We start from the raw sequence: 14,673 nt of genomic DNA on the forward strand, positions 1-14,673 counted from the left end.
GTTTCAAAAGGAGTGGGGCAACTACTTCCACAAGGGATAAAATAAGTGTCCCCACTGACTAAAAGGGGAATGGATGACACTGAATCTGACAGCAGAGGACAGGAAATGGTTTTACTTTCTTTATGAAGTTGCTAACACTGGCTAAGAGTGAAGGAAAAAATAGCAGAAAAGGAAAATGAAGAGGAAGGATCATCAGAAAAACCTTCTGTAGAAAGTCAGTTTAACAGGATGATCAGAAAAGATGTTAGCCAGCAAGGTGGGGCAAGTGTTTTTAAGTGGTAGCAATATCTGTGATTCCTCACAAATGGTCTGATAGGAAGAAGGGATAAAGATCAGAGAAGATAAAAGGATGTTCCAGTTTGCAGTATATCTGGAAAGACAAAAAAAAAAAAAAAAAAAAAAAAAAGGTGAAGGGTGGGGCAGGGGCTAACTTAAAGAAAGAAATTAAGGGAATCCAGAAGGCAAAACCAAGGCTCAGAAGAACTGGAGCAAGTCCCATCAGCCTACAAAAGGAATAATAGAGGGACCTGAAAACAAAGCTTGGGACAAGCGTTTAAGACTTGATTGGCAAGGCTGCAGAGATAGCTGAGTAACAAAAAGCATCTGCTGCTTGTACAGAGGCCCCTGGTTTGGTTCCAGTACGCACACTGAAGTAGCTCACAACCTCCCATAACTCCAGTACCAGGGGACCCGACACCCTCCTCTGGACTCAGTGGGCACCCACACACATGGTGCATATACATATATATGAGCAAACATGCAGACACATAAAATAAAAATAAATCTTTAGAAAAAACTTGAGGGGGCTAGAGAGATGGCTCAGCAGTTAAGGGCACTGACTGCTCTTCCAGAGGACCTGGGTTCAATTCCCAGCACAAACATGTCAACTTAACTATCTGTAACTCCAAGACCTGACACGCTCACATATGCAGGCAAAACACCAATGCACAGAAAATAAAAATAAATAAATTATTTTTAAAAAGAAAAAACCTCATTCACTTTAAGTTATATGAAAGAATGGATAAAATACTTGGGAAAATTCTGACAAAGGAGGGTAGCAGAGAAATTGCACTGAAAACAGAAAGTTTCTATTTCATGGGATATCTCAGTGTTGTTCAAGAAAGAGATCAGTGGAAACAGACTCCAGAATTGTGTCTAAGTAGAACACGGGACTCTAATAACTAATAAATGATGAGTTTACTCAACAAGGAAAGCAAATCACTTAACAGGTGAGTGTTGGCAAGTTGGCGAGACATTTGTAAACAGGAAATAAAAATAAAAGGAAAGCAACCAAACTTTTCAGTACCTTGGTAGCTGTGACACTGCTTGTCAAACAGTACATGCCTGTACGTGACTTAAGCTGTTTATGTAGAGGAAATAATATTTACCAACAGAATTATCTGACATTTAATTATCTAACAATATTCACTTCAAAAGAATGCAAATCTTAATACAGAATATTTAAAGCATATAAATATTTCAGAGCTGAAAATTTTCGGATGAAGAAAAGAGCAAGCCTTAGAAGCTGACCTTGAGCAAGGACAAAGGTCCCAGAATGGGAAGGAAATACCTTACCCTCCATTTACCTTATGGAGTATTTGCAGTCCTCAGGAGGCTATGAGCACCTCAGTTGCCCTCCTGAAATACCTTGATGGAGTCAAAAAACAATCTCCAAACAAGTCCTGACAGCCAGATACCCAAGGGCAGTTTAGTGGCACTCTGCTTCTGTCCATGTGAACTTGGGAGTTTGAGATTCGATGGCTCTGCAGGGATTGCTTCTAGACCTTTGTGCCTAAGCCCTTTAGAACCTCGACTGCCGTCTTCAACTTTTATGATGGTGTATATGAACTGCACTCCTCTCATCAATGTCCATAATTCCTTGCTTGCAAAAGCTGCCAATCAACTTACTTTAATCTCCTGGATTATATTTGGCACTATTATTATTTCAACTAAGCAACTGATGCCAGCAATGTTAAACTGGGATTTTGTTTTTGTAACAAAGTCTTGCCAAGCAGCCCCAGCTCCTCAAACTCCTGCTCCTCTTTCTTTAGTGCTAGGATTATGAGCACTCAAGAGTCTCATTTGAGTCCTGTTTGCTGAATGACGTTACATGGCATAAATAATCATTAAGGTTATGGAGTAGCTCTCTTATCTTCCTCAAACAGACTTTTACCTCCTCTTGCTCCTCTTCATCATACTCCTCCTGCTCTGCATCATCGTCATCTTCATCATCATCTTTATTTTTCTCTTTGCTTCCTTCTTTGTCTTCATTTTCTTCATCGGATTTCTCACCATCACCTCTCTTTTCCAATTCCTGATAAAGTGAGATTCATTAATGCACATGGAAACTATTAGTGTTTGATCTACAGAGTCCACAAAAGGAGAGTTATGGATAATCTTAGGTTAATCCTAACTTGGTGCGCTCACCAACCTCCCACCTCAGAAACTGATGTACTGCCCGTTCTTCAATTCTATTGCTTCACTGCACCTCAGCTACTCTGGGGATAGAATTCTAATCCACAGTGTTTGCTTTCCATGATTCCTATCCTACCTCCTTCTAAAATGTTTGAAATGATTTACTCTATGTCCTTCCTGTCCCCTTTGGCTTTCATTACTTCCCATTCCCAGGAATTTTTGCTTCCTGAAACATCTGGAAGGTTGTGAAAAGGAGATTAAAATATGTCCCTGAACACACCAGCTGCTACGAGCAATTCCAAACCTCAAGAGGAGAAATGGAATTGGAAAAGCTTTGCTGCATGGTTGTAGCTGTCTACGTGGAAAACCACTGTGCCACACTCTCACCTCAGGTTTGACTTCACAAATGCCTCATTACCACCAGTTATTTTTTCAACTGACAAAGTGGCCTAATTTTACTCCAGTTCTACCTGCTTGCTCAGCTGGATGAACATCACTTTACATAAGAGCCAGAATCTCACAGGTTTTCTGTGAGGTGGGCACAGTGATCATTTTGCATATTCATAATGAAGGCTTCACATGAGCTAATTCTTCATTGTTATTAACACAGTAATTAGAGGAGTAACTAGAGGATTAATGTGTGGGCATGCTCCATCAGTCTTTAAGGCTTTGTCACTTGTTCATTAGAAGACATATTTTACATCCAGAATAACTATAACTTAGCTCTAAATATTTGCTTTAAAAATTCTTTTAATTCCAATTTGAAATAAAGAAAATAAAGGTAGCTGGACATTTTGGTGCAAGCATTTAATCCCAGCACTTGGGGAGGCACAGGCAGGAGGATCTCTGAGAGTTTAAGGCCAGCTTGGTCTACAAAGAGAGTCCAGGACATCCAGGGCTACAGAGAAACCCTGATTGAAATCCACTCCCCCCAACCCCCAAAAATGAAAGAGAAGACTACATTAAATAAACCCAATTTAAATAAATTAATTTAGAATGTTTATGTGTATGTAGAATGCGTGAGTGTATATTAATATGTTCATGTGTTTGAACACGCCTGTGGCGGTTAGAAACTGATATTGGATATCTTCCTCAACCACTCTCCATTTAATTTATTCCATCAAGTTCTTGCTGGCTTCACCAGCCTGCTGCTTGCCTTCGGGACCCGTTTTCTCTGTCTGCCAGGTGCTGGGATTTCAGGCTTCTGCAGGCCTACCTGGCTTTTGTGTGCATGCTAGGCTTGGAGTTTCAGTCATTATGCTTACACAGTAAATGGTTTCTCTGAACCATCTCTCAAGCTCATAACACTCAGTTCTTAAATAAAATTACTTTGGTAGTTATTACAATATCATATGTACAATTTCCCAACTGGCAATATTCTTGGAAGAGCTCAAGTAACCAAAAATTTCACAAGCCTTTTGAAACATCTGAGAAACACACACATATACATTAATACTAATATGTCTTTTTTGTTTTAACTAGATCATAAGTAAAAGGCCTATAACTAAATTCAATTATAATGAAAGTCAAATGCTGTATTTATTTTACTCTGTGAAAAGTATACTATTATCATTTGAAAGGCCCTTATTATTTCATAATTAGAAACAGTATTATTTAAAATACAACAACTGTATTTTTAAAAGTACAGCATTCATTCAATATGTAGGGACTAGAGATGTTGCCAAATCAAATAGCTTCAAGCAAACAGCCTCATCTTTACCACATAGATTCAAGTTAAACACATAAGGTATTAAACCAAGATAGAAGAGATATGCAACTTCTCTTATAATCCCAAAGACACACTGTGTGTCATTACCCCATTCTTCTCAACAAGCTGATGGATTGGGCTCTTCTACACAGCAGCCTCCACTTTCTCATCTATGAGAGATTTGGCGGCTGAAGCTTATGCTACGGATTTAGGGAGAGAAGGACTGATATAAAACAAACCTCGCGAAAAGAGTTAAGATGCAGACAGAGAACAGGTCTTCGAGCTTAGACACTAGACACATAAGGAGCCTCCCTCGGGTACTGCAGAAATAAGGTGTGCATGTCACTGCTGCCATGGGCCTGCTCTGAACTTGATCTAATGCTGCTACCTCCACCCAGAGATGCAGTCATAATAAAACAAGAAGGCAACCAAAACAAGCACAATGCTCTGTTAAAACAGTAAACATATGACGATCTCCATGTTTCCAATGTTCTGAAGTGGTAAATGTAAGCACCAAAGAAACACGGTTTGTCCTAAGGACACATCACAGCCAAAGGGAAGGGTAAGCGACAGAGCACTGTGCACGCGTCGCTGAGACTGTGTCCAAGCTTTATGAGCAGGCAGGACCAGATAAACTCCAGCTACCATTCCACCGTTAAACCAGACAGCCTCTACCATTCCTTCACCGATTTTCCAGATTCTGTATTTTAGACATATTACCATCCAGTTCAAGCACTGCTCAAAAAAGAAAACAGTAAAACTAGGAGCATTCCATCAAGTCAATGTGCTAATGTGGCCAGCAAGTATTTTAAACCTTTGGCTCTCTTCTACAAGTAAGGAATAACACGACCTTTGCTACATGTTCTTTTTTTTTTTTTTAAGAACTTATTTATTATTCATACACTAGTCCGCTTGCATGTCTGCCTGCATGCCAGAAGAGGGCACCAGATCTCACTATGGATAGTTATGAGCTACCATGTGGTTTCTGGGAATTGAACTCAGGACGTTTGGATGAACAGTCAGCACTCTTAACCCCTGAGCCATCTCTCTAGCCCCAGCTACATGTTCTTAAGGACCCAGTGTATATACAGAGCTCATCAAACTGCCTGTGTAAGTTCTCAGTAAGTGCTACCATAATTATCATCATCAATGCAAACTTGATGATGGGAGTGCAAGGTATAACGCCATGGAGATCAATGTGGCAATCATCAACCATTCTATACAACACATAAAATGATTGGCCGTGTGAAATTAGACAGTTATTATAAATTCACAGCATTATTTATAACAGCAAAACACTAGAAGAAATAATGTTCTCCCGTAGCATTTTAATGAAGTTATTAAATAGCTACAGTTCATTCTGACAGTGCTGCCAATAAAAGAATGAGGGAGCTCTATACACATATGCAACTATGCTGATGACATTTTAGATAATAACGTGAAAACGCAGAGGTGTGATACATGATCTTTGCCATTAAAAGGGGAACTCAGCCTGGACACCTGGCTCAGGTGTTAAGAGCCCTGTTGCTCTTGCCAAGGGCCCATGTTTCAAAGTCCAGTCCCAAAGGATCTAACCCCTGCTCCTGACCTCCACGAACACCCGGTGCATGTGGTACACATACACATGCAGGTAAACACTCATGCACATAAAAAATAAAATAATGTTGAAATATTTAAAAAATTACAGCGGGAGTTCTGTATTTTTGAATAAAATATTCCCGAAAGAATACACATGAAATGAGAACTTTGGAGTTTACAACAAAGAAAGCAAATGGTATGGACAGGGATGAGAGAACATATTTTTAAGGTACTATCATAAATTTTGTTTGTTTTGATTAATGATAAACAAATAAATTACATAAAGCACTATCTTTCCCTCAATAGAGTTCTATTTATACTGCAAAACCCTGGGGCAGGCAGGTGGTAAAAGAACATACACACCAACAAAGAGAAAGCAAAGACTTTCTAAAGAATTCCATTTAATTATGCCAGTGATTCATGCTTCTTTCCCCTCGCCCATACCCCAATCCAATCCAAGTCAGGAGTAAAGGATACAGTAAAAAACAAAGGGAAACCTGAGGCTGTGTGTGGTGCTCAGAAAAAAGAGTGAAGGAGAGATGGTACAGCCAGGGCCCATGTGTGCTAAATCTTTCCTCCACAGCACCCTGCTGCCAAGTTCACATTATTAAAAAGCGAAGGTGGAGAGGTAAGGAAGAAGCAGTATGGCCTTTTGTGGTTTTTTTTCAGTTACTGTTTATAACTCTAAGCTTACCTCAATCTTTTTCAACACATCCGCAGAATTAGCAAGTGAAGCACCTTTGTCTACGGCTTTGGCCATTCTGGATTTTGGATCCACTGAAAAGAAAGTGCCATCTATTACCAGATTTTCCACAGGAACAATGTGGCACCTCCTATGCTCTCTGATGCAGACAACATATGTCATACCTGGCAGCTAGCTCCTCCCACAAAACACCACACTGCACCAAGCTCTAAGCAAATGATAGCACTTCACAGGATATTATGAAGTCTACAACCAGGTATATGTCAACGAAGTACTGAAACTTCCGTCCCACAATTAATATCAATAAAGACAATCTTCTATAATGTTACTGAAACACTAGAATAACAAGAAAAAGCCTGCGAGGGTTTCTCATTCATTTATCAATGAAATCCATTTTAACACTTTACATTTTAATTCTAGCAGGTGTGGTGTAAAAAGAAGTGCAGGGTAAATCAGCACTGGCTACTGGCAAAGGGATAGGAAAAAACACCTCACTCGGTGTTAGCAAGAACTGTCTTGTGAAATGAAACGTTTCAACAGGCTTTAGGATGCACAATCTGTTTTACTCTAAGCAAAACATTTCATTTTCAGGTTATTCTAAAATAGTGGGGGATAGAGGATTATTTTCTGTGAAGATTCTGCAATTACTAAGGAATTCTTATAAACCATAAAAGTTTCCCATAAGGAAGAATGATTACAGTTCTTTGCCAAAATTGAGCTAAACACCCCCCCCAAAAAAATTCCTAGGAATCAGAAATGGGGCTCAGAAAGATTTACTTGTGTCAATGACGAACAGTCAACACAGAGAAATGGCGCTTGGACCACAGTGGATGACCCATAACTAGTGGACTTAAAATCTACCAGGTCAAACCAAATGAGAAGTCACTGACGTCAGGGCTCTTGAATTAATACAGTTAGGAGTGAGGGTAAGGAAGAACCTAATATTAAACGATGTATAATTCATAACTTTTATCACCTCACCCCCCCAGGACTGTTTAATAAGAACCCAAAGCATAGTATCATATATGAACAGGAGCTCAGTTAAGTAGTATAACACTGATGCCAACAACTATTAGCTAAGAATGCAATTTATTCACACCATAACGTCTTTTTTCTTTAAGGACTTTTTATAAAGCATGTATTCAGTTTCATAATACACACAACAATTAGGTGAATACTACAAAAACTGAGTAGCTAAAATACACACAAAAATTATTAATTTCATTTTTAAAATATTTTATTTTTTAATATGGGTATGGGTGTCAGGTTGGAGGTGGAGTACAGACACTTATGTGTCACGTGATGAGGGTGCGAGGCTCTGAACTCTGATGGAGCAGGAAGCACTCTTACCCACCGAGCCTTCTCTCCAGGCCCAGTTAATAATTTCCTTACTGAAAAGGTAAGTCCTAAACACCGCTCATCTTTCCTTCTTTTGGTTTCAATAAAAGTAGAGATTTTATTGTAAGTTTTGTTCTTCATTTAGTCCAAAATATTGAGTTTTTAACTTAGACTAGGTATTAACATAGTGAAGGGTGCTGTGTAGGCTTTACGGCACCATGACCTGAAGCACAAAGTTCTTTTCCAGTGTTTAAATAGAAGTGTTTGTTTAGCCTTCACTAGCTGCATATTAGGCATACAATGTTATGTAGCATTAACTCAATGATGTGCAGTTTTATACTTTCATCATCGTGTGATCTTTTTAATAGTATAGTAGGTACAATGTCCTTTGTGGTCTGAAAGTGCCTACATCTTCCATTTAACCCAAAGAATGGGAAAGAAAGTATCGTATGATACTTTCAATAATTAATTCATGTACACACATTCACATTCGGGGGGAAGTATCAACTCAGGAATATTACAGAAAGACTATTTTTATCCTAAAATGTTGACATGAAAAATTTCCATAGTTAACAGTTTTTTTCACATGTGCAAATACTTGAACATACTTCAGTATCTGTCAGAAGCCAGTTCTTCAACAAACCCCTTGCTGCCCTTGATTCCTCTGTTGTTGCTGACTACCTTCATTAGATCAAGAAGCCATCACAAAAGTGGGGATGAAACACAAAACTACACTGTGTACAATTAAAAATATTGGCACAGACTGGTAAAGAAAATGTAGTTGTTGATTTGTTTTTCAATAAATGGAAATCCTTGCTGACAGGAGCTGTAGCAGTTAATGTATGAAGCTCCAATGATAAGCAGAGTAGGTACTTTCTCAGCTTGCTAGTCTGCTTCAAATGCTGGGCCATTAGGACATGATCAGTACCACTTACACATGTATGCCTTATCATGAAAATAATGTTCTTAGCTATTGCAGTCCCTCAGATCTTTGCTCAGACCTCCCAAAAGGACTTATGTTTTTGTCTCATGTCTTGTTTTGTGTATGTGTGCCCATGGGTGCTCACTTGAAGGCCAGTGGACACTGGGTGTCTTTCTCATCTTATTTTTGAAGATCCTGGAGATCATCAATCGGCCTGACTGGCTGCCCAGCACGCCTTCAGGAGCCCCCAGGGGCTGTACAGGTGCACGCAGTCGTGCCGGCCGTTTTCCGTGGGTGACAGAGATCTGAACAGAGGTGATCATGCTTGTGCAGTAAGTACTTCGCTGGCCAAGGCATCCTAGGCCCTTTCATGTTCCTCCACCCAACTGTAAAAGGCAAGAACAGTCCCACCTATACTGGGTCTGTTCTTTGCGGCAGTGTCTGGCAATAGCAGATACTCAACGGCTTATTATTTAATTATTAAAAACAAACATAACTATATACACTTTGGTATGTTTTTATCTAATACAAAATCTCTTCAATTTTTTCCTAGTACAGATGTCTTTCCTTTTAATATTAGTTTATTAATTCTTTGTGAATTTCACAACTGTATAAAATGTATTTTGTTCCTACTTATCCTCCCTCCTTCCATTAACTCCTCCTAAATCCATTCACATTCTCCTTCCTGTCCTCCTCTTTAATAACCCACTGAGTCAACTTTGTCATTCCAACAGTGGCCACACCCTTAAAAGTTGACTCTCCTCCCGCAAAGCCAGCAACTGCTAATAGCACCTCAATTTTAAATGTTTCATGTAATAATGTGGAATACTGCCAGTAAGACCATAAAAATCTGCCTATATACAAATGAGAGAGTTCTTTGCTAGCCTAGCTGATTTTCACCCCCTGTTCAAAGGAAGCCCATAGGTGGCTCAGTTTCCAAGTGGGGTTCCTAATAAGAGGTGCAGGGGTTGTCTCTGACATGAACTCAGTGGCTGGCTCTTTGATCACCTCCCCCTGGGGTGTACAGCCTTGCCAGGCCACAGAGGAAGCAGCCAGCCCTGATGAGACCTGATAAGCTAGGGTCAGATAGAAGGGGAGGAGGTCCTTCCTTATCAGGGGACTAGAGAAGAGGGAGAGTGGGTGGACTGGGAGAAGATGAGGGAGGGGGCTGCAGTAGGGATACAAAATAAATAAATTGTAATTTTTATTTAAATGTAAACATATAAATAAAGTAAAATAAATGAGATTAATTCACACTCGGAAGGCAGAGGCAGGCGGATCTCTGTGAGTTCAAGAACAGCCTGATCGACAAAGCAAGTTCAGGTCAGCCCAGGCTACACAGAGAAACCCTATCTCAATAGATTAAAAAAAAAAAAAAAAAAAATAGAAGGTCCAAAGTCAATAACAACCAATTGCAAGTAAAACGATCAAAATACAGATACACTTTAGGAAAAAGAATTTACAGTACTGAGCATAACTTCAGGTTGGCTTCACCATTAGCAGAGTTTAAGCAATAACCTTTTCCAACAGCCTGGACTACAGTCCTGTTAGTCAGTATACCTTTTTTGCATTTTTTCCTTGGCATCATCTCTCTTGGAAGTCTTCTCCAGTCTATGTGCCCAAAAGAAAGAACAGAAAAGTCTTAGTTTCCTTGGTGGCGCTGAGACCTAACTACTTAACACAGTGACAGCTGCTTGTTCACACAAAAGCAGAATCATTTCTTAGTATCTGACTGTACTGAATTAGCTTGGAACATAACAAAACAAATATAAATAGAATGCACAGTGACACAGTTTCTCCTGTAGAGAAAAGGCGCTCATTAAACCACTTTGAAATGTTGAGATAAAGTGTCTTGGATAGAAATCTTATGGAAATTCCTTGTGGATGTTAAGGTCATGATCATAACTGTTTATTATTATTATTATTATTATTATTATTATTTGGCTATATTTTATTTTGTAAGTTGTCTGTTTATATATATTATATAACAATTTTTTTAAAATTTAAGGTATGTAATCAAACCCAGTATGTATGACATAAAATAATTATTTTATTTTTTCAATTAAAAATACTAGTAGTTGTGAACATGTAAATTCTCTTCAGTAAGTGTTTTTTAAGTTACAATAACTAAACAATTACTTTACTTATTTACTGTCTTTTAATTTTGTAAAGGGTGCTAGGAATTGAACTTGGGGCCTTATATATGCTAGCCAAATGTTGTACAATCCTCAGCCTAGTTTTTAACTTTTAGTAATAGAGGAAAATATAAAATCGAAGCTATGTAAATACAGATTGAAAGGGGCTAGAGAGACAGCTCAGTAGGAAGAGCATTTCCTGTTCTTCCACAGGACCTGCGCTCAGTTTCCTGCACTCATGCTGTGTGGGTCACAGCCACCTGTAACTCCAGCTCCAGATCAGAGGGCCTTTCTTGGTCTCTTCAGGCATCTACACATATATACTTAAACATGCACACATGTGCACACAACACGAATATATAAAAATTTTGAAATATTAAAAAAAATTTAAAGATACTGGCTCTTAATAAAGAAATGTCAGTGTATTTTTACAACATAGTTAACTTTCATCATTTTGCCTGCAGTGACAAATTTTGATTTGAAGAGACTCTGGCAGGTTATTTCATCTCTATGGCAACTTTTTTCTGTTTCTAACATAAGCTGTTTCCTGTAGAGCCTTCTGCAGCCTGTCGCCATGCAATGGAATACTGGATGCTTTAACAACAAGTCTCTCAGGATGTTTCTTTTGAAATAGTATGCTAAAATAGTAGCAGCTAAAACTGGTCTGTGTCTCCATGTGTAACAGAGAGACTCAGCAGCTTGAAGTATGCTTAAAGTGATTTTCATTACTAATTAATTACAGGAGGGAGAAAAAAGGCCCATTTTCCTACAGCTAAAAAACAAAGAAAACACCTAAGCATCTACTAGATTTCTGTGGTATGTCATAGGGAAGGTGGTCTTTAAAGGGCTGGAGAGACAGCCCAGTGTTTAATAGTGCCTGCTTCCCAACCACCACAGCAAGAAGCAAGGGCACCACACAAGTGCCCCTAACCCCTGTGATGCCAGCCCCAGGGCAGCTGACTCCTTCTGGCCTCCATGGGCACTGCACAAACTTGGCACACACACAAACACATAGGCACACACACATACAAACACATACATGAACAAAACTAAGGTGAATTGCTTTTAATTGTCTCTTTTATAGTACCTGGAACCCATTCTTCTTTGTATACCTTCATATATCTTCTACTATACCTTTCAATATCATCTAGAGTGGGGAAAAAAAAAACACTCATTAGAAACACAAAAACTTAAGCGATTCTTTAAAATAAAAAATTCTTTACTTCACCAGATAATATCTTATTTTCATATATGTTCTACATTTGTATATAACATATGTAACTGAACCAATGCTGATGAGTAACATGGGTACAAAGTAAAGCGTTCAATTAGAGTAACATGGGTACAAACACAGCCAGAGCAATAGTGGGCTGAGCAGAGACAGGATAAGACAAGCTGACAAGCCTATGAGATCACAAGAAAAGCTTGGAGTCAGATTAGGAAGCCACTTGGCACACAAAGGTGGAGAGATCTATTCACTGCTTTCTATTTTATTCTTGCAATACTAACCTCCAGCCACCAGTCTTTAAAGTCAGCCAATACCTCATCGGGATGGAGGCCCAGTGGCTCACCTTTAGCATTTCATATACTCATAATCAGTTTGTGAGGTTCCCAAAGAAGCAACTTTTCATAGCCCACTGGGAAGAAGGACAGGGGTAGGAGAGACTGAGTGCAGTGAGAGTTTGGGGGATAATGTGAGTCTGCTGTAAGCCTTCCACAAAGTACTAAAAGCTCTACACAGACCATCGGAATTTGCCAGGATCAGCAGCGTCAGGGCCATGTCTCACCTCTAATTAATTTGCCAGCCTTGCCAGACAATCCCAGTAATACCCCTAACATAATACAGAAATACAGGCGACATAAGTTGATAAAGAGAACCATGACACAGAGACTTGAAAGCACAGCTCATTGTAAACTGTGGCTCACATAGCAATAACCTGACTCATAATGACATACTGCTATGCCCACAGTTCAGTGCCTCACTGAACCCACATCAGAGAAGGTTCTTCTTGAAGTTAAATGAGAATGAGCACAGAGACCCACAACTGGACAATGCGCAGGGCGATCGTGAGAGCAAGAGATAGGCAGACAGACAGATGACAGACATGAACGAGCACATGCATGCACTCATGCACATGCACAGATACACACTCTTTGGAGCACCGTCCTGTGTGGGATGTCTCCATCAAACTCCTCCCCAAAAGGTTGAGAGGTGATGGATGATCCAAGCAATGTCTATCAACACAAGACTGCTGTACATATGAACTCAAAGACACCGTGGCAGCACACGCAAGGCCTACACAGGTTCAAGACAGATGGGTCCCAGTGCCAAGAGGGGGAAGTGGACATGGAGTCCCAGCCCTAACCAAGAAAACGTCTGCAACTGCTACCCACTGGCAAGGTGAAAATCAGTTTTCTCCAAGAAGTGTCACTCCAGGGCAGGGCCACGCTCAGAAGTAAATGGACTCAGTGGTCCTTTCACGAACTTAATGTTTTGTTTTAAACTTTATCTTACTTGTCTTTCACCCATTTGGTATATGCTTTTGCTTTTTGTGTCTTTGTGGAAATTTGTTTCTTGCCTTTTTGTGTTTGTTTGGCCTAGTTTTGTTTCTTGTTTTCTGTTTTGTTTTGTTTTTTGTTTGTTATTTTAAAGGGAAAGGGAACGTAAATATAAATTTGGGAAGGTAGAGAGGTGGGGAAGATCTGGGAGGGGTTGGGGAAGAAAAAACATAATGAAAATATATTGAAGGAAAAAAATTAAAGTGGCTTAGCAGTTTAGCGGTAAGAAAAGGGAAGGGGAGGGTGAAGCAGGCGGACCTCTGTGAGCTGCAGGGAGCTGGGGCTATCGTGTAAGATCATGTATCAAAAAAAAAAAAAAGATATGAAAAAGCAATAACCAAAGATCCTAGGCTGCTAGAACTAATGCACACTTAAGGGGGCTGTGAGAAGGTGAGAAAACCAAACAGTAGAACAAATCAGAAGAAAAATGCACAAGTTTCACTAAGAAGTTTAGAAAAGCAATCAGAATATACACTTCATGTTCTATTTGTTATGAAGACAACCTTAACCACATCTTCTGAATGTGGGTGGCAGCAACAGCCGCCACCCACAAAGTACAACACGCATGTTGCATCTTATGACTTCATATTTCAAATATATCTTAATGATTTGTTTCGTTTTCATTTTCCCTTAGACAGGGTTTCTCTGTGTGACAGTCCTGGCTGTCCTGGAACTCTGTTTGTAGACCAGGCTGGCCTTGAACTCACAGAGATCTGACTGCCTCTGCCTCCCAGGTGCTGGGATTAAAGGCGTGTGCCACCTCACTCATCCATTTTAAGGAGTTTTAACGAATTGCTTGTGATTGTTTTCCATGTTTATGCCATCTAAATCAGTGGTTTTCAACCGGTGGCAAACTTCTATTTCTGAAAATACTTACATTATAATTCATCACAGCAGAAAAATTACAGATATGAAATAGCAACAAAAATAATTTCATGGTTGGGGTCACCACCACATGAGGAACTGAACTGCATTAAAAGGTTACAGTATTAGGAAGGTTGAGAACCACTGATGACTCCAGATGGATTTCTGATAGAATTCTGCCTTATCATCACCTGCATTTCTAACTATTATGCTTTCATCATTAAAATTGAACATAACAAACAAAAACAAAAAAACAAAAAACAAAGAAAACTTTGCTGTGGCTGGAGCAGCTCAGAGATATGGCACTTGTCTAGCAGACACAGACCCAGACTTTGTTCATCTGTAAAACCTGAAAAAAGCACATAAATAAATTAGATCAAAAAGCTGGGTGGAACACACTTTTGTTGAATAAAAGAGATGGCTCTATCTTTTCTCCTTTACTGAAAATGAT

At 39.4% G+C, this 14,673-nt stretch overlaps 1 protein-coding gene across 1 annotated transcript in view; it reads right to left on the reverse strand.

Annotated features, from left to right (window-relative positions):
- The window catches only part of Polr3g (RNA polymerase III subunit G), a 36,021-nt gene that overhangs the window by 6,744 nt on the left and 14,604 nt on the right, over nt 1-14,673 (reverse strand). The window contains exons 4-7 of the mRNA XM_021662217.2: nt 11,887-11,946; nt 10,225-10,275; nt 6,396-6,478; nt 2,174-2,314 (exon numbers count right to left, since the gene is read on the reverse strand). Coding sequence (XP_021517892.2) covers nt 2,174-2,314; nt 6,396-6,478; nt 10,225-10,275; nt 11,887-11,946 — 335 coding nt within the window. The remainder of the gene's footprint in view (nt 1-2,173; nt 2,315-6,395; nt 6,479-10,224; nt 10,276-11,886; nt 11,947-14,673) is intronic.

The sequence above is a fragment of the Meriones unguiculatus genome, chromosome 5 (genome assembly GCF_030254825.1).
Source record: "Meriones unguiculatus strain TT.TT164.6M chromosome 5, Bangor_MerUng_6.1, whole genome shotgun sequence".
Classification (NCBI taxonomy): Eukaryota; Metazoa; Chordata; class Mammalia; order Rodentia; family Muridae; genus Meriones; species Meriones unguiculatus.